Source organism: Lepisma saccharinum, unplaced genomic scaffold, assembly GCF_977018435.1.
Source record: "Lepisma saccharinum unplaced genomic scaffold, izLepSacc3.1 HAP1_SCAFFOLD_967, whole genome shotgun sequence".
In the NCBI taxonomy this organism is placed as follows: domain Eukaryota; kingdom Metazoa; phylum Arthropoda; class Insecta; order Zygentoma; family Lepismatidae; genus Lepisma; species Lepisma saccharinum.
This window is the reverse complement of record NW_028143619.1, coordinates 34,422-62,013: the sequence shown is the minus strand read 5'-3', so window position 1 is coordinate 62,013 and position 27,592 is coordinate 34,422. Positions and strand designations below refer to the sequence as shown.

The window sequence follows — 27,592 nt, the reverse complement described above, 5'->3', positions numbered from 1 at the left end:
CTGAACGTGCGGTGGAGCTGAGAGTACATTGGTGACGATCAGAGCGATGTCTTGAGGGACCATGCACTGAAACTCCTCGTAGCGAGCCTTCTCCTTCTGTGGCTCCTTCTTGAACATTTCGTGGGCGAACTCCGTCACTACCCGCCCCTGGGCTGATCGACTGCAAGCAAAGCATCATTCAAAATAAAAGTAGAAAGTTTCATTCTTTATTATTACGCTAATCCTTATGAGTTGAAGACTAAAATTGGTAAACGCTGTAAGTGCCACAATAATTCAAACATCGTTTTCCACGTTAAGCTGTGAAATGTGCCGTGCTTTATAATGTGGTAAACGTGAAATGTGGCTGGTAGCCCTCTATGTAGTTCAAAGGGCGTGTAAAGAGGTCACTAGTGTGCAAGTTCTTACGGGCTGATGTGCGGAACGATGTGATTTGCCAACACTTTCGCTTTTGGCACTCACAAAGTTTACCACTTTTGGTCCTCAATTTCTTGCCGCTACCGATAACCTCAGAGTTGGTAAAACTTGTGTTTTTTCGAGAAAAACAAAACGGTTTTTCTTTTAACACTGCAGTGGTTGTGTGGACCACTATTGTGATCCATAGAATATTATCGTTTTTATCCATTATTGGTAAACCTTTCTTTGGTTTCATAACGAGAATGTCCTTCAGCAAGTGTTCTGGTTCACTTAAAAAATCATAACTTATTTCACTCAACACGTTTCAGGAGGGAGGAAATTCTAAATCCAGTGCATTACATTTGGATGGGATGAAACCAAAGAAAAATAATCTTACTTTTGTGATTTTCTTTCTAAAAAAAATTCTATAATTTACAACATAGAACGAAAGGACAAAAGAAGACATACACACAAAATACCGCGTCTTCGTCAATAATATTATGCAACTAAATGTAACATCTAACTAACTTCTTGAACCCGAAGGTTCATGACTGCAACCCCACAGGCCTTCCATCTGTCCCTATCCTGAGCAAGATCTATATACTCCTTTCCATCCCTACCAATTTCCTTTAGGTCCATCTCAACATTATCCCTCCATCATCGTCTTGGTCTTCCTACTGGTCTCCTACCATCAGGTTTCCCAACAAGAATCCTGTAAACTCTTCTCTCCTCCCCCAATCGTGCCACATGGCCTGTCCACCTAATTCCTTCTGGACATGAATACAAATTATGTAGTTCTAAATTATGTAACCTTCTCCACTCACGTTGTCTCCTCATCCCTTTTAGGCCCGAATATTTTCATAAGGATCTTATTTTCAAATTCTCTCAATTTATGTTCCTCTTTCAATGTAAGAGACCAAGTTTCACATCCATATAACATTACAGTCAAAATTACTGTTTTGTATATTTTAACTTTTAGTTTCTTAGATATTAAACAGGAAGACAAAAGTTTATGAAGAGAAAAGTAACATGCATTTCCTGAATTAAGCCTGCTTTTATTTCCTCTTTAAAATCATTTTCACTTGTTAGTATTACTCTTAAGTACTTGAATTTGGAAACTGGTTCAAACGAGTTGCTATCAATAATTAGATTCCTAACAATTAGTTTCGGCCTGTAAGCATATATTTAGTTTTCTCTTTGCTAACTCCCAAACCTATCTCTTTAGTGGCTTTGAAAAATATTTTAGCATTATTCTTAATTGTATTTATATAATCCCCTAATAAGTCTACATCATCTGCATATACTAACAGCTGAGTCACACCCATTTAATTTTAGTCCTTCGTTAGTTTCTTTTACCTTCCTAACAGCGTATTCTAAGATAAAATTAAAGAGCAATGGAGATAATGCATCTCCTTGTTTTAACCAATCATCAATTGTAAATTTGTCAGACATATTAATATCCACACGAATTTTACTTTCTGTTTCACCGGTGCATACTTTTATCATATTAACAAGCTTCTTAGGTATTCCAAACTCGACTAATATATTATATAATTTATCTCTTTTGACTGAATCAGATTCTTTTTAAAATCAATTAATAGCTGATGGACATTTTGATTATATTCACACTTTTTCTCAAGTGTCTGTCCGTTGTGAAAAAATTGATCTGTTGTTGATCTGTTACGTTTAAATCCACATTGATAATCACCTCTAATTTCATTAGCATATGGGGTTAGTCTTGCGAAAAGAATGTTAGATAATATTTTATATGTTGTTGAGAGTAGAGAAATTCCACGGTAATTATTGCAGTTCATTTTACCACCTTTTATAAACACAGGAACAATTATGGATTCTTTCCGTTGTTGAGGGATTTCTTCTTTATTCCATATTAAACAAATTAATTTATGAATTAACATATTAACGAATTAGCACCATATTTAATTAACTCAGCTGGTATTAAATCAATGCTAGGTGCTTTGTTATTTATTGGCCTTTTAATAGCATCTTTAACTTCAGTCAAGTTAGGTTCTGGAACTAAAGGTTCTGCTGTGTGTACTTCATTTACTTCTGATTTGTCTCCTACATGAACATTTAAAAGGTCATTAAAGTAGTTCTTCCATCTATTTAAAATATAGCTTGGGTCAGTCAAAAAATTACCGTTCTTATCTTTTATCAAGTTTAGTTAAGGTTGCCACCCCTTTCTAAATTCATTTACACCTTTATATAAATCTCTGATATTTTCATATTTGCTGTTTGTTTCAATTTCGTTAATTCTACTTTTCAAGAAATATCTTTTTCTTTTACTTATAAACGTGCGGTTAACTTCTCCCTTTATTCTATTATAATTGCCTAGATTTGTATCATCAGAGATATTTAACCACCTAAGTCTAGCGTGATTTCTTATTTCTATTAGGTTATGGCATTCATTATCAAATCATGGCTTACTTTTTGTTGGTTTATGGTATCCTATACATTCTTTAGCTGCTGATTCTATTGCATTACGTATGTGCTCCCAATTCTTGCTTACGTCTGTTTCATTTATATTTTCATCATTGAAATCCTGCAAAATATCGAATCTATTTGACAGTTTAATTTGGTAATCCTTCTTAATTCTATCATCAACAAATTTTCCTGTATTAAATTTTAGATCTTTTAGATTTTGTTGCTTATGATTTATCACCGAGAGTCTTTCTCTTAATTTAGCAATTACTAAATAATGGTCACTGACACAGTCAGCACCTCTATGTGAACGAACGTCAATTATATTAATATGTCTTCTTTTATCAATGAGAATATGATATATCTGAAATATCTCTCAGGATACTATTTATATTCTAATAACACAGATAAATAAACTCTAGTACACAATCCAACTCCTGACGTCCGGAATCACATTGCGATGTTTCTTCTTATGTTACGCATGCTATTTATTTTATTTAACTTTTCTTTCCAAATTAATGCCATTTCGTGACTACAAATAACTCTATAAATATAACTGCTTCAATCAATTCACGTATTGCCTTTCAAGACAAACAAACCTACACACTATATTCCAAAACTAACTAAGCTCTGTTACCTTCATAAGAAAATTAGTTGCGTTACTGATCGCACTGCCATCTATGTTGTCATCCGCTTCGGGAACCAGTTTTCCGGGTTGTTTTCCACACTACCTAGTCAAGGCGCTGTAGTTAGCACGCACCACATGATCATACAAACACAAGCTACACCCCTCCAGAACGTAGTGCAAACGGTGCAGACACCAAATACACTACGTGACACCAAATCAACGAAGTTGACGAGTGGGTGTTGCACCGTGTAACCAACTAGACGCGCGAGTGCAGAGAGAGTAAAAAGGTGCAGCGAACTAGGCGGGGCTACGAAGTCACGACGATATAAAGAAAATGATAGAGATATGAGGTAGCAAGAAATCAATTCAAAAGAATCCCGTACTCACCGAGACCCTGATGTGGCTCTTGATGTCCCTCAGCTCCCGCCTGTAGCCCTCTGTCAGCGCAGTCACAGCATGCTTCGTTGCGGCGTAGAAGTGAGACCCGTACACTCCATGCCCTGATATGCTGTGGGTTTAAAATGCAATTTTAATCAATTAGAGTATTCCGTAAAAGCATCAATGATCACAATGTGGTGTACACTGGGATTCTTAATTATTTAGCACATTGTCGATGTGTTCTAAGCAAGGTAAGGTTCAAGTCGCCAACGAAGCAGTTTTACAGCTTCTGCACCACCATTACAATTCCCTTCCTTACGTAGGGTGTAAATTCATGAAAATACTGACGGAGAGCTTGTCTGGATCTATTTATACATCTCACTGAGGACATACTCACGTATTCCTTTTCCAGGTTTTTCAATTTTATTCATGATTTTTTTTTTTAATAATTTTAAGAACATTTGCATTTTAAATTACCCACGTGCTATATTCGACAAAATATTCCGTCTAACGAAAGGAATACGCTTTTCATTTCGAGAAAATGATCAAAACACAAGTATACTATTCACATATTTTTGTACACGATCCAGAGTAGTAATTATCGTAGAAGCTTGGTAAACAAAATATTTCCACATAATTCGCACAACAAATAAAATACGAATTTTCGCAATAAACAAAATGCAATAAATAGTTACTCTAGTTAAAGTCAGACCGGCCAAAGAATGAACTTCAGGAAACCCAGACTTCTCGCCTCCAGTTGTGGAAGTTTCAAGAGGGGGGAAGCGGTGTTGCTACCGGCCTGATATTTGTCCAGTCAGTCGTACACGACATCTTTTGCTGTCAACATGCACCCTTCGCTCGCATTTCAGGGAGAAGCAAGGACTCGCAGACCCTTTCGCTTGCTACGCGGCGTGGAGGGTACCACCTGTTTCGAAAACGACTTGAAAATTTTGCAACTTATAAATTTCCCCTCACCACGACAACTGGAAAAAGCAGATTAGTTCAGTGCATCGTGTGACCCTCCCTGGTTTTCGACGGAAAGGACAAAAATAGAATTTTGAAGTTTATTCTTTCGCCGAACAGGCCTTAATAAAAAAATAATAAAAAAAAGTAAGGGGAAGGCACTTCGAAGCGTGAGAAACATACGTTATCAACGGGCCACCTAGCAACTTGACAGTCGAGCTTAGAAATTTTGAACCACTTTTTCTCTGAAATGACTGGCTATTGCGCACTATACTGACCACAAGCCCAACTGACGGTTGACATATATAACTCTATCTGTTCACCAATCGTCTTCGGGGATGTGTGCCTCGATGAGTGTCAACAACCTTAGTTGCAAAGTAAAAGCTGTAGGGGTAACATCGCTCTCTCGTTACAACGTGCGAAGCCTACGTCTGTTTATGTCAGTTATTTTTATTACTTTTTGTACAGTGTTTGGGTGTTTTGTGTACTAATTGTCCATGCTTTGTGTAGTATAGGTGGGTTTCATGTGATGTCAGGATTCGCACAGCCGCATGTTTGCCGCCAATTTTATTTGTAGTTTGCAAGGAAATATCCATCGCCTAGCGTTCGTTACATCTGTGCCAATTGCACGTTTGTTTTAAATCATGAATGCCTGAGTTAGTGTCTAGTGTTGCCCACAAGACGAGACTTTGGCCTGTCTCGTCTCGTGGAAATGCTGTGAAATGCTGTCTCGTCTCGAAAATATTCGTTTGTCTCGGGACACATGATCAATCTCGTCTCGTCTCGAATTTTTAAAAGCCTGTCCCGTCTCGTCCCGTGGGCAACACTATTAGTGTCTCCCCCGACAGCCCGCTTGAATTCCGTATGCTTACAAGAACTGGCCTCAATCATGGCTGCTCGAAGCCACAATGCAACAGTTTGTGACGTAGATGAAGCACAGATATTGTACAACTTTTATCCAGAAACGGCGCAGATCAACTCTACCCTCCCCGTTTTACAGTACGTTTGGCAACATGCTGTGTATCCGACGCTCATTTGTTGCGTCCCGCTAAGAGCGTTCGGTACCTTGTGACCCGGAAATGTCCGATGTCAGTCGAAGGGAATTAACTGATCGCTGATTCGTAGTTTCCCAGCCGCCAGTTGGAATTGCGAGCGGTATAGTACTTTGGCATATCAATACCTATAGCGTACCTACCCTACCACTACACGAAGTCTCATCGCAAACTCAATTTCCCTAGTAGTAGCCTTTCCTTGTTAGTGTTGGATGTTCGCTTTCTTGTTCGAGACTGAAACATTTAGTAACGAAATTTTAATTTACTATGCCTTCTTCAGACATACGAAATGGGTGATAATCATGAATTTTGTGTATGTTAATTGTAAAGTTGCATGAATAATTCGGATAAAGCATCGAAACGAGGTATAAAATAAAAAAACGTAATTTTAAAATGTTGTTTGCCTTAATGAGCTCTATACAGGGTGACCAAGAAGTAACTAGGCATTGAAAATTTTTATGTAGTTTTTGTAACATTTAAGCAATCTTAATGAAACCTTCTGTACATATCCATTTTGGAATAGGATTACATAATGTGAAAGACTCTCGGTGATAAATCATAAGCAACAAAATCTAAAAGTTATAAAATTTAATACAGGAAAATTTGATGGTGATAAAATTAAGAGAGATTACCAAATTAAACTGTCAAATAGATTCGATATTTTGCAGGATTTAAATGATGATGAAAATATAAATGAAACAGACGTAAATAAGAATTGGGAGCACATACGTAATGCGATAGAATCAGCAGCTAAAGAAAGTATAGGATACCATAAACCAAGAAAAAGTAAGCTATGGTTTTATAATGAATGTCATAGCCTAATAGAAATAAGAAATCAGGCTAGACTTAGATGGTTAAATACAAATTTAGGCAATTATAATAGAATAAAGCGAGAAGTTAATCGCACCTTTAGAAGTAAAAAAAGAGATTACTTGAAAAGTAGGAAATTGAAACAAACAACAAAAATAAAAATATTTATATATAAATATATATATATTTATATAAAGGTGTAAATGAAAATAGAAAGGTGTGGCAACCTAAACTTGATAAAAGATAAAAACGGCAATGTTTTAGCTGACACAAGCGATATTTCAAAGAGATGGAAGAACTTCTTTAATGACCTTTTTAAATGTTCATGTAGGAGATACATCAGAAGTAAATTAAGTACACACAACAGCCCGACCCTGTGGCCGAACGGTTAGCACATCGCGCTGCGACGCCAAGCGTCCCGGGTTCGAATCCTGGTCGCGCTTGGTTGTTTGTGAATGTCCATTCATCAATTTCATCATTTCATCAATCATCCTCATCTTCGCAAATTAGCCAAGAGGCACAAAACGCGAAGTAAAATAAACTAAATCAAATCAAATCAAATCAAGTACACACAACAGAACCCTTAGTTCCAGAACTTAACTTCACTGATGTAAAATATGCTGTTAAAAGGCTAAAGAATAACAAAGCACCTGGCATTGATTTAATACAAGCTGAGTTAATCAAATATGGTGGGAATTCGTTAATATGTCAAATTCATAAATTAATTTGTTTAATATGGAATGAAGAAGAAATCACTTAACAGTGGAAAGAATCCATAATTGTTCCTGTGCTTAAAATAGGTGATAAAATGAACTGCAATAATTACCGTGGAATTTCTCTACTCTCAACAACATATAAAATATTCTAACATTCTTTTCGCAAGACTAACCCCATATGCTAATGAAATTATAGGTGATTATCAATGTGGATTTAAACGTAACAGATTAACAACAGATCAAATTTTTCACATCAGACAGACACTTGAGAAAAAGTGGGAATATAATCAAGATGTCCATCAGCTATTCATTGATTTTAAAAAAGCATATGATTCAGTCAAAAGAGATAAATTATATAATATATTAGTCGAGTTTGGAATACCTAACAAGCTTGTTAATATGATAAAAGTATGCACGAGTGAAACAGAAAGTAAAATTCGTGTGGATATTAATATGTCTGTCAAATTTACAATTCATGATGGTTTAAAACAAGGAGATGCATTATCTCCATTGCTCTTTCATTTGCTTTAGAATACGCTGTTAGGAAGGTAAAAGAAACTAACGAAGGACTAAAATTAAATGCTGCAACTCAGCTGTTAGCATATGCAGATCATGTAGACTTACTAGGGTATGATGTAAATACAATTAAGAAAAATGCTAAAATATTTTTCAAAGCAGCTAAAAGATAGGTTTGGAAGTTAGCAAAGAGAAAACTAAATATATATGCTTACAGGCCGAAACCAAGTGTTAGATAATAATCAAAATCTAATTATTGATAGCAACTCGTTTCAACCAGTTTCCAAATTCAAGTACTTAGGAGTAATACTAACAAATGAAAATGATTTTAAAGAGGAGCTAAAAAGTAGGCTTAATTCAGGAAGTGCATGTTACTTTACTCTTCATAAACTTTCGTCTTCTCGTTTAATATCTAGGAAACTAAAAGTTAAAATATATAAAACAGTAATTTTACCTGTAATAATATATGGATGTGAAACTTGGTCCCTTACATTGAAAGAGGAACATAAATTAAGAGTATTTAAAAGTAATATCCTTAGGAAAATACTTGGGCTTAAAAAGAATGAGGAGACAGGTGAGTGGAGAAGGTTACATAATTTAGAGGTAAGTAATTTGTATTCATGTCCAGATATTATTAGAATGATTAAATCAAGAAGACTTAAGTGGGAAGGCTATGTGGCACGAATGTGAGAGGAAGGAAGAGTTTACAGGATTCTTGTTGGGAAACCTGATGGTAAGAGACCTGTAGGAAGGCCAAGACGAAGATGGAGGGACAACGTTGAGATGGACCTAAAGGAAATTGGTAGGGATGGAAAAGAGTATATAGATCTTACTCAGGATAGGGACAGATGGAAGATCTGTGTTTGCTGTAGCCATGAACCTTCGGGTTCAAGAAGGATAGAGAGTTAGTTAGTTATTACATATGTGCATCTTTGTTATCTTTTCAGTGAAATGACCAACCACTCGACCGCCTAGGAGCAAGAACAGATTGCGGCACGCTATGAGGTGTGTAATTCAGTGATTGATGTGCAGAGGTGGTGGCGTACAGTGAAGGGTAGAAATGCAACTATCTGGCCAGAGACAAGAATTGTCATATGATCACAGGCTTGGTTGTACAGCAATAACTGAATTCCACACCTCGTAGCGTGCCACAATCTGCGCTCGCTCCTGGGCGGTCGAGTGGTTGGTCATCTCAATGAAAAGATAACAAAACATCATCGTATTGTGAAATTCCTATGCACATATGTAATCCTATTCCATAATGGATATGTACAGGTTTCATTCAGATTGCTTAAATATTATAAAAACTACAGCAAATTTTCAATGCCTAGATACGTCTCGCCCACGCTGTACACTGTGAAAGTTTGTGCGATGTCACGTTGTATATGCTGTTTATAATACATATTTCGAGACTCGAAACTCGAGATAAGTCCGAGACTTGCCCTTCGATACCTAGACAGTCATTTAAAAGTCGAAACAGAGTCAAGTTTTGTTTCGATGTGAGGATTAATCGAAATTAGATTAATCTAATGAAAACGCCAAAGCAGAAACACTAACCAGAATCGCCAGTCACGCAATGAAGGGCCGACCACTCAACGTGCTTTCGTTCATGAAGTTAAAAATAACTCGTAGAGCTCACGTTTGAATACTGGGTGTTCCAGAAAAAATTTAGGGGTTACAAAAATATATTGCAAGTAAACTATTGAAATTTCGTTAATGAAACCAGTCCAGAACGAACAAGGAACTCAGGCGGTTTTTTTTACACCTACAAATGTTCAACGCGTGCACCACGGGTGACAAGGCACACATTTACACGATAGCCTACTTGTTGCAACACTCTCATCAACATGGGCCTGTCGATAGTATCTATCGCTGCGATCACACGCACCCTTAGGGCTGCGATATCATGCGGCATCGGTGAGACGAATACCCTGTCTTTGATGAAACTCCACAAAACTCCATGAAACTCCGTACACGCATCGTCATTTCTCGTCACTACAGTACTCGTATATTACCTTTCATTGACTCAGCTGTTATCCCTCCACTTTGATAGGAGAAGACTTACCTGTTAATGTGAATGATGTGTCCATCGTCGACGTTTCTTTCCCTCATGGACCTCACAGCCTCTCGTGTGCACAGACACAAAGAGACGACGTTCACGTCCATCATGTATCTCCACTCCGTGGGACTCCCATCTAGAAATAGCGAAAGAAGAATCAATACATAATATATAGTTGACTTCAAATCTTACTACCGGAAAAGTGGAAACTTCATTCTTGCACATACATGCTTTCAAAATAACAATATTCACTTAAATGCACTTAAAATGCCTAAATTGTATACAGGGTGGCCACGAATTAAAGGGACACCTTTTGTAACTGCAATTTTTGTATTAATTTAACTAGTATTTTTCTTTCCTTTTATCTTTCTTTACACTTACGTGAAATCTAACCGACATAGCGGAAGAAGTGGATGTTGTTTACCATGAAAAAAATTCGCCTAAGTATTGAGCAGCGTGTCAAATGTGTACGTGTATTTTCCATTACCAATAACGTATGGCTGCAGTTCAGCGAGGAATGCTGCAGGAATGTGTACCTCTGGCACTTACAAGTGACACAGTCTCAAGAATCAACAAGTTATTTGATGCAACCGAAAGTGTTTCAGACCTTAAAAATCTGGTAAGCCACGAACAGATAGAAGAAAAGCCAATTACGTCTCCAAACTTGCATTGATTTAAATAGAGCTCAAATTGATAATTATGCGGAAAACAGATAAAATTGTCATTGTAGTGTCTAAGTTACTATCTTCAGAAAATTAAAAGTTGACAATATTATAAATATGTTCTCATTGCTAAACGTAATTGAAGATTAAAAGGTGCTTCCTTAATTCGTGGCCATCCTGTATATTACAAAAATTGTCAATAACTGTATGCTCAGATAGATCAATCTGCAGTGGGCTTACACCTTACAGTTGGCTCTGAGCCTAACCTTCCCGAAGGATCTACATTAGTGTTGCCCACGAGACGAGACTTTGGCCTGTCTCGTCTCGTGAAAATGCTGTGAAATGCTGTCTCGTCTCGAAAATATTCGTTTGTCAAAGGGACACATGATCAATCTCGTCTCGTCTCGAATTTTTAAAAGCCTGTCCCGTCTCGTCCCGTGGGCAACACTAATCTACATACTATTAGCCTCAAATCTTCGAGGCGAAAACGGCTGATGACGTCAAAAAACGGTCCCCATGGGGAAATACCTGGACGGCAAGCTTACAACGTGCGGAGAAGGAAAATGCAACGCGATGATTCGCTGACTAGCAGCATGACGTGTTAATGTTTACAAAACTTTAAATTACTACAAACAAGGTTTAGTAAGAGCTGCGAGAATCAAAATGAAGTCAAGGACTTTTAAAATTACGTCATAGGCGGGATGGAAAGAGAGAAAAGATCGTCGCGCTTGCGACAGAGTGTTTACTTGAACACTTCCGTGCTCGTACAAGAACAAGACTTGGGAAGCTGCTAGCAAAATAAATGACTAATAAACCTTGCATAAAGTATACTCAAACCTAAAAAATGAATTATACTTAAAATTTGAATCGTAATGAATATAAAAAATTCTAGGCGAACGTGTAGTCGTAAAAAATATGATCTGTGAAAGATACAACAGGTTCGGAAAACTGAGAATTTAGCTTACTTTCTGCTTATAAAGTGACATTTGAAACTTTCTCGACTTTACTGGTGACTGATTCGCAAATAAATCTTTAACTTTTACAACTGGCTGAACAAAGGGTGAAATAGGCAAATCACTTTCCATTTTGCGGCTGTTTTGAACAAAATTTGGACCCTTGCTTACGGCAAATTCCTGAACTCTATCTTTAACAGATACAATATTCTTTGGCAAATCTAAAATGTCGTCTTTGGTGACTAAAATATTTCTGGATACATCTTTAACTCCTTTTTGTACACTAGGTTGAATAATAACAGACGGAGGAAGAGGTGGGGGAACTGGTGGGTGACTCGTTTTTAATGGTACCACTTCAACCATCGGTGCAACATCATCGTAAATCTGGTCAATGGATGGTGAATCATTATTAAGTTTGCTTAACGGTAATTCGTTGGTACACTCATGGTCATAAATAATAAATTTCTTGCGTTGACATTGACAGTAACAAATTATGAAAATTATAAAAATTCTAATAATAAATGTTGTTAATAATAAAATTGTAATTATATTATAAGGATAGTCAAAGGACTTGTTCAACAGATAAATAAAATTAAAAGCTTTTACGTATGGAAGAAATCCGTTTAAAATAGCTAAAATCGCAATGCTTTCATGTTGCTTAGGCAATCAAAACAAACAGTTCTTCAAAACTAATACGTACTTTAAGCCTGCCTAGTTTAAAGTAATAGATATTTTAACTCAACTTAATTATTTTCTGACTCTTGGCTCAATTTATCTGCGTAATTTATTTACTTAATATAATTTATTTATTCTCTCAATTTATTAGCACTGTTTAACTTATCTTCTTTTAAATTTTACTGCAAACTTATCTTATTTAATTTCAGGTGTTAACTTTATGTTTAAATACTTAAAATCAATCGAACCGTACTGAGGTACAAGGTAAAAGAAAAAATTGAGACTGATTTACTCCTGACTACCTGAAATAAAATAATTATCATTATTTATGCGATCTTTAAATGCATTAAAATACTAACATCACTAAAACTTGAAGAATCTTTAATTCTCTCTACTCATTCTAAAATATGCTTAGCATATTATTGTGGCAAAGTTAGAAACTAAAACCGTTGTGGTTAAATCATTATCATTCTGCCATCGCAGAATGGATTTCCAGGATTATCGGTAGCTATCCAATATCCGAAGGAAAATACTTGTTATTGGAGCGCAAAAAAAATCTTGACGTCGACGTCTACATATTCATATAATATAAATATTCTCATAACTGGCGCTTAAAATAAACTTTGCTAATATAATCATATACCTTCTTCTGAAGAGTAACTATAAAATTCTAGTGATGTACTCGCTGAGCTAGTATTATTACATACTGCAAAAAACTTTTGTGCCTAAAGCACATTATTACTCAATAAGTCTGCTTTTAATCTTTAATATTATTAGTGCTCTTTTATTATCAATTATTATTATGTCATGCAAGTGAAATTAAAAATGTTAAACCTATTACTTATATGAATTTTCATTTTTAGTGAAAATGTTGTCCTCTTGATGATCTTCATCTTCATCTTGACCTGCCAACTTCTCTTCGCCTTCACCGTCATCTGGCGCATAGTATTTTTTGAGTCTCTGGACGGCAATAGAGTCCACTAATGTCTTTCCGCGCTTGTTCTGGAATTCGACCAGGTATGTGTTAGGATTCTCTTCTCGGATAACTGTGGCTGGGCCTTTATAAATACTGAAAAGCACCGTGCGGTTCCAATTCCGGTTCCAAAAATTAATACTTTATCACCTGGTTGAAATTTGATCTGCTTCCTCTTTTGATCATAATACTTCTTTACTTCAACATGTCGTTTCGCTAAGTTATCCGTAGCATTGGTTCTTGCTTTCTCCAATACTCGGAACCGTACATCATTCTCCACATTTTCACAGCTTGGTGTGTGTGTAATGCAAGTTCCCAGGGCAAAGTAGGTTGGAATCCATGTACTAAAAAGAATGGGCTATACCTCAAATTCTGATTCCTTGTAGTGTTATAACTGAATACACTTGGTTGTAAATATTGGACCCAATCAGTGTGTTTTGAATTAACATAACACTTCATGATACTCTGTAGAACCCCGTGGTTACGTTCAGAAAGCCCTATGGAATTGTGTAAACCTACTGGCGAAAACTTGATGGTTATTCCCAATTTATTGCCAAGTTCCTGAAAGAGCTTAGATTTGAATGCTGATCCGCGATCGGTGTAAATATCCTGTGGGGTTCCGTAGCGTAACACTATTTCCTCATACACATTTTCAGCTGCTGTACTGGCCGTACAATCCGCAACTGGTTTGGCTATTAAATACCGCGTCCCAAAATCTGTTGCGGCTATTATGTATCGGTGACGAAGATTGGATGAAGGAGGATATGGACCTGAAAAGTCCAGGCGAATCCGATAGAACGGCTTTTGTGCGGGAAAAGTACACAGTTCTCCTGATGGTAGACCTGGACGGCGTTTATTCTGCTGGCATGTAATACATTCCCTAATTTTCCTTTGAATAAATAATTTCATATTTGGAAAATAAATTTGTGACAATGCAACGTTGTAACATTTGGTAAATCCAAGATGAGAACCTCCTATGGGTGAAGCGTGGAGTGTCTCAATCACAGAATCACGTAACGTCATTGGAATGCATAATAATTTCTTGGTAGTAGCTCCTAATTTCTATTGTCTATATAATACACCATCTTCCAACACATGATGATAAACCTGCCTTTGGATGGATAAAGGTAGTGTTCCATCGTCCCTGTCTGGGTCTTCCAAAACTTTAATAATTGGGCCAAAAAATGAATCCTGTCTCTGATGTTCCGCAACATCTGTGGTTGCATCAAATAATGTAAGTGTCCTGGGTTCGGGAATGTCCTCTTCAGTGTTGCCATCCTCCACGTTTTCTCCACATTCTCTGCTAAGGGGATCAGCGATGTTCTCCGTAGTTTTGACATGGATAGGAGTGAATGAAAAATCCTCCAAAAGGTTACTCCATCGAAGACGCTTTGAGCTTAAATTACGGGATGTCCTAATATACGTAATTGCTTTATTGTCCGTGTGTAAATCAAAATGGCGTCCCACAAGAAAGAATCTAAATGATTTGACAGCATATAAAATTGCTGTTAGTTCTTGTTCAATAACACTCAATCTTTTTTCAGTGTCCGTCAACGTTCTACTGCAGTACGCACATGGCAAGTACTCTCCTTCTTCATTGGGTTGCATTAATACGCCACTGACCGCATGAGATGAAGCATCGGTAAAAACCTTGGTGTTCTTCGCTGGATCGTATGGTAACAAAACAGGTGCAGTAATTAGTGCTTTCTTTAATTTCTCAAACGCTGATTGTTGTTCAGGGCCCCATGTAAATTTCTTGCCCTTACGAATTAAACCTTGCAATGGTGATGCAATGTCAGAAATTTTTTTGACGTACTTCCTTACGTAGCTGCAAAGACCTAAGAACATTTTAATCTTTTTTGTAGTGGTGGGAACTTTATAATTCTTAATGGATGACAGTATTCTATCGCTGATACGGTAACCATATCTGCCCACATTGTGGCCTAAGGCAATTATCTCGTAATATCCAAATGAACATTTAGGTACAGCCAATTTCAATCCGGCAGATCGTAAACATGGAAACATTTTCTCTAAATTCACCAACATATCCTTAAATGTATTGGCAAAAACAAACATGTCATCGATATAAAAGGCAAAGTTATTGTCATTCATCCCCGCTGTAGCGAGCTGAACACATCGGGTCATCGCCGCGGGAGATGTCACATGTCCCATAGGTGTAAAATTCATGGCAAATTGTCCCCTGGCTGGTATAGTAGAGGCAGTATATTTTTTCGATTCTTCTGCTAATGGTATCTGAAAGAATCCTTGTTTCAGGTCGGCACTTCAGTAGTAGCTCTTACCGGCCATATTGTGCAATATTTCTGAAATGTTTCCTATAGAAACTGCATCGAAAACAGACCTAGCATTAAGTAATCGAAAATCCTGCACCATGCGATAAGCTCCTGATTTCTTCTTAACAAGAAAAACTGGTGAATTGTAGGGTGATGTCGTAGGACTGATGACGCCTGCTTCTAGCAAGTTGTTAATTTGCTGATTAATTTCCTTACGCAGGTGTACAGGTATAGGGTAGGCTGGGACGTGAAATTCAGAATCGTCCTTTAACTTTATACGATGCGTATAGTTAGTGGCGCAACCAATGTCCTGCTCGGACCAAGAAAACACATCTACATACCTCTCTAATAATTGTCTAAGTTGCAACTTCCGATCGGGTTCTAATGCTGGATTAATGTCAAATTTAGTAATGTCGTGCACTGGTTTTGTCATGGTGCCAGTCTCCTTGGTCACCATAACGTTAGGTCCTTTGTCATCTGCAATATGACGCGAAGCTGGTACTGGATTTTGCCATGCCTCTGCGGTACCTAAGCGTGCCCCTTTCCTAATTTTAATTTTGTAAGAATTTGGGTTCGTAATCCAAATTAAAAGTGACTCCGGATTTACAATGGCTCGAGGCACCATTAAGCCTGTGTCCATTTGAAACTGTAAATCTGGTTCTAAATAAGTTAAATTCTGATTACTAGAATTTGTCAATTTGACAGGAATGCACAAATGAGATCTAGGTTTGATTCTAATTTGTCTGGAAGTCACAAATTCTGGCACATATAAATCCCTGATCAGACTAGCAACTTTTATGGATACGTCAAAGGTTTTTCTGTGTTCCGTCCTTAACTGGTTCCGCGGAGGAGTACCAAATCTCCTCAATGTAAGTCGATTTTGATCAAAATCCAAATTTGCTTTATGAGCTCTTAAAAAATCATTTCCCAGGATTGTCCCATGTTCAAAATTTGGAATCATCCGAAAAGGATGTGTAAAATTGCGGCCGTTTATTGCAAATGTTAACAGGACAATCTCTTTAATTTCAATTTGTTCTTTTGCTACTCCCCTTATGGCCGTATGAATTTTAAAACGTTTGGCGGTTGAAGGAATACCTCGATCACTGGTAACTGATACTTGGCTTCCGGAATCCACAAGAAACCTCTGACGTTGTCCCCCTAACACTGCGTTAATGTAAATTAATTCCTCATAGGGGAAAGTAGACTGATATTTGTTTGCCAACGAAATCTGCGCATACGTCTCTTCTATGGGCAGTCACTGTTCGTTTAAAGCCTCTGGGTTCTGAAAACAAGTGGCTGCTGTGTGATTAGGGTAGTTACAAATCGAGCAGCGTGGTCTCCCCCGTTGCTCTTCCGTCTTCCTGGCCTCGCCCTGCTGAAGACGAGGAACCCCGCGAGTTCTGTCCGCGGAATTTTCCACGTCCTCGCCATTGTTGGGTATTGCCATATCGCCTATTGCGATCTGAGTTGTTATTATTATTATTGCGTTCATTCCTGTACCCCCTATTGTACTGTCGTCTATTATTATTACCCCGGTAGGAACCTCTACAATTATTACCTGACTGATAGCTATCCCTATAATAAGGTTCTCTAAATTGTTTGGGAGTAGATGAATCGGTGCCAGGGTTCTGTTTTTGATCCTCCATGCTATCCAATCTCAAAGTGAGACTGGCTAATCTCGCTTCCAAACCAGTTTCCTGAGCCTGGACTTGAGCTTTGGTATTTTGAGGATTATTAGATAATTTTAATTGCTCAACCTCCTTTTGCAAGGCATTGAATCTTGCCTCAATGTCTGAAGTGGGTCGCTATTGCGCAGGTTCAGCAGTAGCCAGATTGTTACTCTGCAGTAAAATCTGCTGCTGTTGCGAAAGTGTTGGTGCATGATGCAAAGGAGAGAATAAACTGTCCCTTTGATCTTCGTACCTCAGTTCTTTCAGCTTGCGCTGCCTCATCAAGAACTGAAGTTTTTCAAAGGATTTTAAATCCTTAAGTAACCCATGCACTGACTCATACTCTTTATGGTGGATATCTTTCATGTAATCCACCTGTAATCCTAATATGATCTGTTTGATCTGTTGTTGAACACTCATTTTGGGGTCTGCCTTAAGTAAAAGTAATTGTTTGTCCCGAACATAATTCGTAATTGGCTCAGTTTCCTTGTGTAATCTGTATCGAATTTGTTCCTCGATCTGGAGTTGATCCAAGGACCCTGTAAATTCATCCTTAAATTTTTACCGTATCTCCTCGTAAGAAACGTCTTGATTTTCTGTACCATCCTTCCAAGTCTGGTACCATCGTAACGCTGGCCCGGCCAGAAGGGCTGGAAATAATTCCTGCTTACGGGTACTGTTCCATCCATTTAGTATGGCAAGGCTATCCACTTTATCTAAGAATTTTGATACATCTTCCCCGCCTATCCCCTGAAATGGGATACCCTCTAAAATAGTTGAGGGAACAAACTGAGACTGAGCCATGGTTGCGAATTGTGTTGGGCCTAAATCTCTAATATCCTGATCTTGTTGCTCTAATTGCTGTTTACATTTCTGTTTTTTCTAATAATTGTCGCTGAAGGCGTCTAGTTAAGATTGGGCTACGTTTAAATTTGGGGGTGGAACTTGCAGCTGGACCGCTGACATCTAAATTAAAACTTGTAGTCCCTCGTGCTATATCTAATAATTGATCTAATGTTTCATCGAGTTCATCAGCAAGGTGAAAGCTCGACATCTATCATGGCACAAGTAAATTCTTCTCCCCCCATTAATGTTAAAACCTTTAAGCCCTATGTATTTTCAAAATAAAATATGGCAAGGACATACTAAAAAACTAAACAAGTGAACAAAATTTTGGGGTGGGTAACGACCTTAGGGGTGGTATTGAATTCTAAACTGGTTAACAAACTCTTTTCATTTCTGAAAAATGAAAAGACCCGATAATCTCCACCACGTGTCATTCTAAAGAATGAAGGGATCTGAACCAGTTGTTTATGCAATTAATTGCTGGGGTGATGTAAATTGGTCATCATTCATCCTTGATGAGACCACTCGTCATTAGCATGGCGAGTTATCGCTTGGCAATGCGAAAGGTACAAAATTACACTAGGGACTAGACTACAGAAAAGACAATGGTCACTCGTTGGGTTTTGCGAACCGTTGAACCTGAATCATGGCTGGGTGTAGGATAATTACCTGTCTATCTGAAGTCTTTAGCTGAATCAAAATAAGCGAAGTCCTCTGTAAGCTTCTCTCCTATGCTGACCAAAGCGTCCTTCCACTTCTGACCTACTGCCTTGCTGACCACCTTCTCTCTCTCAACTCAATCCCAAAAGTCAGTCCTCCCTCAGCTTGTCTCACCTCTATATTCCCAGGCCATCGAGCTCTTCCTCAATGCCGAATCGTGTTTATTATAATTGCTACCATGCAAACCGCCGACTCCATAACCAGAAGTATTACCTGTTTCCTGAATGCTCAGGAGGTTTGCATGGCACAACACAATGCATTGTAAACATGCCTAAGAGGCTTGAGACAGCTGAGAAAAACAAGTGAATGCCCTGGTCAACATGAAGCGTTCAGAGAGACTTAATAAAATAAACATACAATCTTAGGGATTGTTACGATACATGCATTCGAAGGGGCCAGTAGTTCATGTAAATTTGTTTTTTTCAGAGTAAGAAAAACAATTATAATAGACAATTAAAATAAAATAAATTTAAATTATTTTCATTAAATTATAAGGTTAATACCTCATATATGTTTCAATATAAAAACATAGAGGTTAGAGAGAGGATTGACTGTAAATCCCTATTCTGAAAAAAAAAATTACTAATTTCAAGAAGTAACTTCTTGGATCTACAAGTGAATGAACGGGAATATTTATGCGTCCCACTCTACACGTCGTACACACCTAATAGCAATTGGGGGTGTGAGAGAGCAATTGGGGACGTGAGAGAGCAATAGGCTTGCGTCGATGGCCTGTTTAACCCTAGTTTACCCGATGGGGGAGGGGGCTGTCAGGCCCACCACATCTATTTTTGCGATTTTTCAACTGTGAAAATGTTTATAGAAAACTGAAAATAAATTACGTTGTTCCCTAGGGTGTTCTAACATTTCTGTATTCCTTTTGTTCATAAAAACATTAATGTAATGTAAATAGGAAGCAAAATGCACTTGGTGGGCCTATCAGGTGCCATCTATGAATGAGTGTTGTTCGAGGCATTGGCGTACGCAGCACTTTGTTTCCGGAGGGGCTGGAATTGTAAAGGTCGATAGTAAATAGCTGTTTTCTATGGGGGCAGTATACAGAACATGATATTTCATATTTTTAGAACTTTTCACTATAAAAAATTACGATTAGAGCTCAGAGCTCATTTTAAGGAAGATATGCATTTGCCACTTTCGTTTTTGCCAAGTTCTTCACTGCCTTTATTTGAAAATGTCAATATTCTCAAAATTCCGGAGCGGGTTGTAGCCCCATCAGCCCCGCTTCTGCGTACGCCAGTGATTCGAGGCACTCATGCCGGTGACAGTGTACAATTGGCTGGTAATTTTTGTAATTATTATATTTAATAAACAACTGTCCCTCTATAAACAAAAAATCATTAATAATTATCAGAGGTGCCCATCCCCCCCCCCCCCCCAGGCCAATGGCGCAATTACTCCATAATTACGTCATGCGTCCCCCTCCCCAAATTATATTATTCGCGCACTCAAACCATATAGTAATCCCCACAAAGTAAAGCTCAGGACGATAAAATAATACCGTTCCTCTTTCAAAGAACTCACCCCCCCCCCCGTTTTCTTGGAGTAAATATAATTATTTTAGTAACCCATAACAATAATTACGTGAATTTTATCTTCAGTGCAAATTTAACTTGTTAAAGTAAAATTTTTCTGTGACGTAAAGTTAGAAATGTGGATTCGATATATTTTTGTTCCAAATTATGCACCTGTTTTAATTAAGCAGTATACCAACACTAAGCATTAAATAATAAATATCGAGAATATCGCTTATGTCTTGTAATGCACTTCCTATAGTATAAAACTTCGCATTCACGTCAGCAAAGCGCCAAAGAAACACGCATTCTTGCAACACATTATTGCAAGCGAAGCGAACAAGAAAATTTTTATATTCATCTCTTTGCAGGTTTTCAAGAATATTAATTTAATGGGGTGTCAGTAATTTCTTAGGATCCCGAGATAATTAATTAGTCTTTTCCAGCTTCTCTTTTGGCACGTTCGGGATCTAAACGTAGCTTAAATACAGTCTTCAAAATTTAATGTTCGAACTCTTTCCCCACTACAGAAATTCCTTGACAACCTAAGATTTAACACTTTATCAAAAGCTTCCTATCTCCCCCTCTAAATTTCATACTCAATCCTACCACCATAATTTCCAAGCCAATTTTAGACTTACTGTTGATATTGAAGAGTGGATATTTCCTCCTCCAAAAAATTAATTCTCAGTCTCCACAGCAGAATTTCGCAACAGTCTAAGACAATAGTAATATCCAAGAATTGGATACCCCCTCAATTTAATTCTCAATCTAAAATACCCACCATAATCTAAGACCTAGAACTGCCCCCCCCCCCCCGTCCAATGTTTAAATTCAGAATCACCCCCAGAACCCACGTGTAAAATAAGGCCTAATATTTTGGAGGTTAATATTTTCCCCACCACTCCATTTGATAACACCCTTACACACTTTCTTTTCTTCATCTAATGGATTAAATATTGTGCATATAAGGAGTAAAATTTTTACATATATTTTGGAAAAATATGTAAATGTTGAATTTTATATTATTTGAAGGGAAAAATTCCCCCCCAAAAAAATTTCGATGGCGCACCCCCCGCCCTGTGGGCACCCCTGATAATTATAGTTTTAGCGAATGGTAAAATAAGGTGACTCTCATGCAATAATCGGTTATTGCATGGTATTTTTTGTAATTATAATTGGTAAATAACTGCACATATATAAAATAATCAACAAAGAAAGCAGTGATTCAATAACAAAGTGGTTTCTTCAATTTTAGTGATGGAAAAAAGTGTGGGCCTGTTATCGTCCTCAAGCAAGTAAGTTTCTCGTACGGCACGGGTAAGCTAGGGTTAATAAAAAACAGAAAAGCTGTAGCAGCAGACAGACATATTGAATCCTAAAGAGTTAAGAATATAAATTACCCAACAACGAGCCTCCAAATGTCATTCCAGCATTGTTGACGCAGACATCAACTCCACCTAGCGTCTGCTTTATCCAATCGAATAATCCAAGGACCTCTTCATCTTTGCTGACGTCACATTTATAAGGATGCAACTTTCCAGGTAGATGCTTCAGTTCTTCGGAGATTTTCTGCAACACAGACAAAGGAAAACAATAATGGACACATATCTAATGTTGCCAGATCGTCTCATCACAATTCATCCTCATCGTCGGGATTAGCCGACATTGATAGAAAAGCGACGTAAACAAACCAAATCGAACATAATGAGGTTTAAAGTCTGATTTGTTTTGAAAATGAATCGAGTTATAAAACTTTCCACTCGATAATACATTTCTAGAAAATCTTCATAAAATGTAAATATGGTGTGGAATGCGCACACACTAAGTGTGTGTGTGTGTGTGTAGGTTAAGAGCCATTATTTTGAAATTCGAACAAAAAAAAGTGATATTTGAATGGTTATATTTTTTGCTTGGCTTGATTTTTTTATCTGTTGAAGTAGGTCAAGAGAAATGAATGTTGTGCAATTTTGAGACTGTCAAAAAAAATGTCCCTCCCTTGTAGAAAATGTCAAAGTTGAAGGTCATACCGTCCATTTCTCATGAAAAGTGAAATATGGGTAAGTTCGGATTGTTTATGTTTATGTGTTTATATCTGTGCAAGTAGTTTTCAGTTTTTCAATATTTATTGTTCTTCACACAATATTGGCTGTGGTAATGTTAGGGGACTTACTATATATATATATATATATATATATATATATATATATATATATATATATATATATATATATAGAGAGAGAGAGAGAGAGAGAGAGAGAGAGAGAGAGAGAGAGAGATAGATAGATAGATAGATAGATAGATATAGATATAGATATAGATATATACCGTGGTGTTCCCAAGGGGTCATAACCCATTTTTAGCCCAGTAAAAAATGTCAAATGCAGGAAAAGGTGGCAAAATTATGGCTTTCTGCTAAAAAATGTACAAACCCGCCATCTCTTTCGAAAGTGTGCTACTGTATATACACTTGCGACTTGCAGTTTAAAGTGGGATCCGAACCACTTGTACCTCCAACTTGCATCAAACCCGGGACCCCTTGATTACAAAGAGGCGACGTTACCAGTACGCTATCCATCAAAGAAAGAAAAGCGAAAACTGTTCCACAAATTGGAACCAAGAAAGAGAAAAAAAGAGCTGTTCCACTTTCTGATAGGGGAGGAAATGTGATAATTTACATTGACATTACTTAATATTTAATTTATATTCTCGAAAATGGCACGAGGCCCCAATGTATTTTCCATTTTCTTGTGTTACTACATATATTCAGCTGCAAGATGGTACACTTAGTTTTTTTTCTGCCCTGCTGCTGTTTTGAGATAAGCCTAATTCTGAAGTTGCGAATTTCGCAATTTTTTAGTATTGAAAGGGTTATATCTGCTAACATCATCAATGTCCAAGTAATGTGCTATATCAGGTAGCTTGTTCTAATAGTGAGTTTCCATGCCAAGTAAACAAATATTTTGGGTACTGTTGCTTAATTGAGATGATATGGGCCGAAAACAGGCTAAAACTGCATTTAGGGCACTTTCTCTTGGCGCCTAACAATGGAAAGTAATGCACCACCAACCAGGCCAGTCAACATGAGATGCTTGATTCAATAAGGAAAAAAAATCCGCGGAAGCTGGAACAAATTTTATTATCTTCGTAAAAGTGTTCATAACAACATATTTATTTTACACCCCTCTGCTACCCAGGCTTTGGCCGCCATCTTTGAACAATAGCGCCCACAATCAATTTTTTGCAAATATCTTGCTTGAGAAGCATTTTACAGTAAAATAGGATAAGACAAGAATTAATCTACATAAAATTCTCTACACAAACTATTCTGTACATATTTCTTCTAGGATGTGCCGTTTAGGTGCTAGAGGAGCGAGAAATTTTATATTTTTTCCAACCCCATTTGGAAAGAGTGAAACTCAGGGAAACCTCTTTTGCATGATGTTTTGTAGCATTTTCCTTCCATAAAACTGGAATTTTTACATTATGTTCTTTCTTACAGAATGTCGTTTATGGTTTCAACTGGTTTTATCATTGCACATGGTAGTTTATAGGAAATATTTGGTCTCAAAGAGAAGATAACTTTAATTAAATATGTTGACTTTGTCCCAAAAAGGTTGGTTATTTCACAATAAAATGATAAATAAGTCATGGTCCGGGATATAGTCAGATATGACGATTGAACAGATCGGGATGAGCTCCATGAATTGTGGGGAATGGCAGAGGAGTGACTGACTCAGTGCTAAGTGGATTCTTGGCATGTTCTATCTATGTGTATGCAACTCATTTGATAGTTTCTTGGTTGCCACTGTAATTTACTTTTACTTCTCATGAATAAGATTCTAAAAGTGAAAACATGCCATGGAAACAATATTATGCCATTAGAGACACTGCAAGGGTGAAGTCACATTTCTTAAACATTCCCTTCAGATAATTCACTTCCACGGTTCCAATTGACCTGAAAATCCTGGAGTACCTGAAGAAGTTGGAAAATCCAGGCTGGGAGTGATAAGGTCATTGAAAACGCAAGAAATTTTTAAAAAGCATTCAGAATCTGGAAAAATCAGGGGACTTAAATGATTTTTGCTTGCCAGGTTTGGTAACCGAAAACACATTTTGTTTCATTTTCCATAACAATCTTCCTTTTGGAGTATTATTGCATATAAAATTATCATTTTATTTGTCATTTAAACTTACACTTAATTCATTAATTTGCAAACATGAAGTATAACCCTTATTTATTTATTAGTAAGTTAAATCATTATATAGTAGTATAGAAAGTTATTTAATACTGACTGGAAAAGTCAGGAACTTTGATTTTGCAAAATGAGTGTGAACCCTCATGCACACATATGTTGCTTATCGTAGGTAGTTGTAGAAAAAAAATCCTAGGTACGGGCCTGGTTCTAGATACTGAAAATCTAGAAACGTTTCCCGAAGTCTGGATCTGGAAGGGGATCTCTTTCCCAATCCTGGTACCACATTACGGAATCCAACACACCTTAATAAATCATCAAATCACTAAGTGTCTTTCTTATGTTGCTAGAACAATATAGGATATAATTGTAAATATTGGTGAGAATTCCAGGTAAGAATGTGTTCTATATTTTTCACAGGGGGGCAAAGCAGTGTCTCAGGGGGGACAGTTTCCCCATCTGCCCCCCCTTCTAGCTACGGGCCTGAAGAGAAATAAACCTAGCTAGCCTAACCTAACAACTTAAGCCCGGATCACACGGAACTAGGTTTCGAATAGGAATGCCCTAGTTGACGCTGGACTGGCTACCAATTTGCTAGTTTTCGCCTCACACGATACTTGCCACCGTACTTGTCGATAGACTTTTGTTCCCATAAGACATTGCGCAAAGCAGACAATCTGTAAAAATGTACGAGCAATTTGAAGAATGTTGTAGGAGAATTACTGCTTTGTGCTTTTATTAAAAATTAAAAAAGAAAAGCATGGATTAGAAATTGGCTCGAAAAAAATATGACAATCAATGCGTACCGAACAAGCTTTTTTATGAACTCGGGTATGCATATTCATACATGAGATTCGCAAGATTAAAAAAATAAAACATTTAATATGGATTCTCATTTTTAGCTAATCATATTTATCACGTACACATCTCATCGCTTTGCATAAATACTTAAATATCAATGAACTAAACACGAACGCACTGCATGCCATCTCTTTACTTTTTTTTTTTATCGAGAAACTAACAAAACCGGCCAACACTCGGAAACCACAGTCAAAACTCAACTTTGAAAACTCACAGATTAAATTCACATGGCCAAACTTTGCTCTTATTGGCTGTTCCACAGAAACTAGTCGAGAAAAGCCAGTAGCAATTAGAACATGTCCTATTCCACCAAATCAATCAAGTTGCCAGCCAGGCAGCCATCACATCCGGGCAGGTAGCCAGTTCCGTGCGATTCGACCTTTAGGCAGTGGCGGATTAAGCTTCCTCGCCGCCCCTAGGCACAAACTTAATGTACGCCCTTCTCAAAAGAAAAGTCGTAACTTATTTGCAGTATTTTTACAGGCTAATATAAAAATTAGTGAACATACTGAAATAAAAACAAAGGATAAAAATCAATAACAAACAATTCATTTTCTGTATGTGCTATACCTAAAATTATGTAATGTATTGAGAAATTAAATTCACCACTCACCATTTTTCGTGTGATGCTAGAATATTTGAAATGTTTTTCCAGTCTGAAATGCCGTGAGTTGAGATGTTTGTCTTGCCCTTGAACAACCTGCATGATGCACAATAAACGGCACCAGTGCTGCACGAATATACCAAATAATTCCGCAAAATTGATTCGCCATTTACAAGTTTACGAAAAATGACACTATTATTTAAAAATCTTGTATTACCTGCTATGAGTCTTTGCGATTTAGAAAAATCGTTTTCAGCATTCTGATTAATTCCACGTCTTAGAAGAATGTCAATTATAGACTCATTCAGAAACCACTCGGCAGGATCGTCACTAACGAAATTTGCACTGTCCACTGTCACAATCAGGAACTCCCACGAACTGAGGGACACTACCTAAGGTGCACTTTCTTCCTCCACTAAACCCACAATATTTTCGACATTTTGCGTTTCACAGAGTTCACTCTATGTAGCCGCTTCCACTTCAATTCTTGAACTGCTTTCGGAAATCACTTGTTCCTTTCGCCTAAAAAACGTGTCCACTGGACCAAGCTTTTTCTGTAAGGTTGCTTCTCTTTCACGCTTTTCCTTTGCAACTTTACGATAAACCGCCCCACTTAATTTTGTTCGCTTCATGCTGCCTGCTGCATGAAAAATAAAAAAAACACCAAATCGCATACGCACCAGCAACAAACTGAATGCACCAGCCAGAGAATATAGTTGCTGTCCACGCGAAAGCTGCACTCACTCACTCACTTATCAGCAGTGTTTATGTGTTTATTTTTTTTTAAGACTGGCATTGTTACAGATGAGAGTTTCAAACAATCAGTAACAAACCAACGAAGGCTGGGCGGCTTGCATTGTCATTGTAAGCGATAAATGCCACAGCACGGGTTAAAAACAAATTGATTGGCGCCTGAAGGAGGCAGAGCAGACGAAACATTTCTTGATAACACATAAATCCGATACATCAAGGTTTCTTTCTTATGAAGCGAAAGTGTTGCAAACCGTTGATTTGAAACATTGGTCTCATAGGTCTAAATTGTCACTGTGTACGTAAGACACTTTTTATTATTCTTGATATTCTGGAAAAAGGATTTGCCGCCCCCAGGAGTTGCCGCCCCTAGGCACGTGCCTAGTAGGCCTATTTGGTAATCCGCCACTGCCTTTAGGCACTTAGCCTAACAATAAAGGCATTCGCAGTGACGTCAGAACGCAATGTTGCTCAAGTGTTGTCCAAAAAGGGAGACACAGAGAGAGATATTTTACCCACCTTCACAGCAGTTTCCCTGCGAGCACAACCAACGACGATCATTCCATGTTTAACAAATTCCTGGCAGATGGCAGCACCTATCCCCACGCTTGCTCCTGTCACCAGAGCCACTCGATTTTTCCACCTTTCCATTTGAGATTTTCAAATGATCTCGACGTGCTCAACGAAACAGCTTTCTCAGGGAACCTTTACACCATACAGACACGTGCTGGCTTACAACTGAACGCTGTTTATCAGTCAATGTCAAGGATTGTTTTGCGACGTCGCCAGATCTTCATGTTAGATGGTGCATATGCGTGCGCACTGGGGCGCGGGGGGTTGAGTGGGGCAGTTTCCACATTAATATTTTCATTTAGAAATTTAGTGCAGAGGAATCATATTACCGT

At 37.6% G+C, this 27,592-nt stretch overlaps 1 protein-coding gene across 1 annotated transcript; it reads right to left on the bottom strand.

Moving 5' to 3' along the window:
- On the bottom strand, positions 1-27,416 carry LOC145983447 (dehydrogenase/reductase SDR family member 11-like; the record flags this gene model as incomplete). Its single annotated transcript, XM_083116551.1, has 5 exons — positions 27,207-27,416; positions 21,680-21,848; positions 9,961-10,090; positions 3,848-3,968; positions 1-160 (listed from the first exon to the last, which is right to left on the bottom strand). Coding segments are annotated over exons 1-5 (712 nt in total), but the record flags the coding sequence as incomplete, so codon positions are not given.
- Positions 27,417-27,592: the final 176 nt, after the last annotated feature.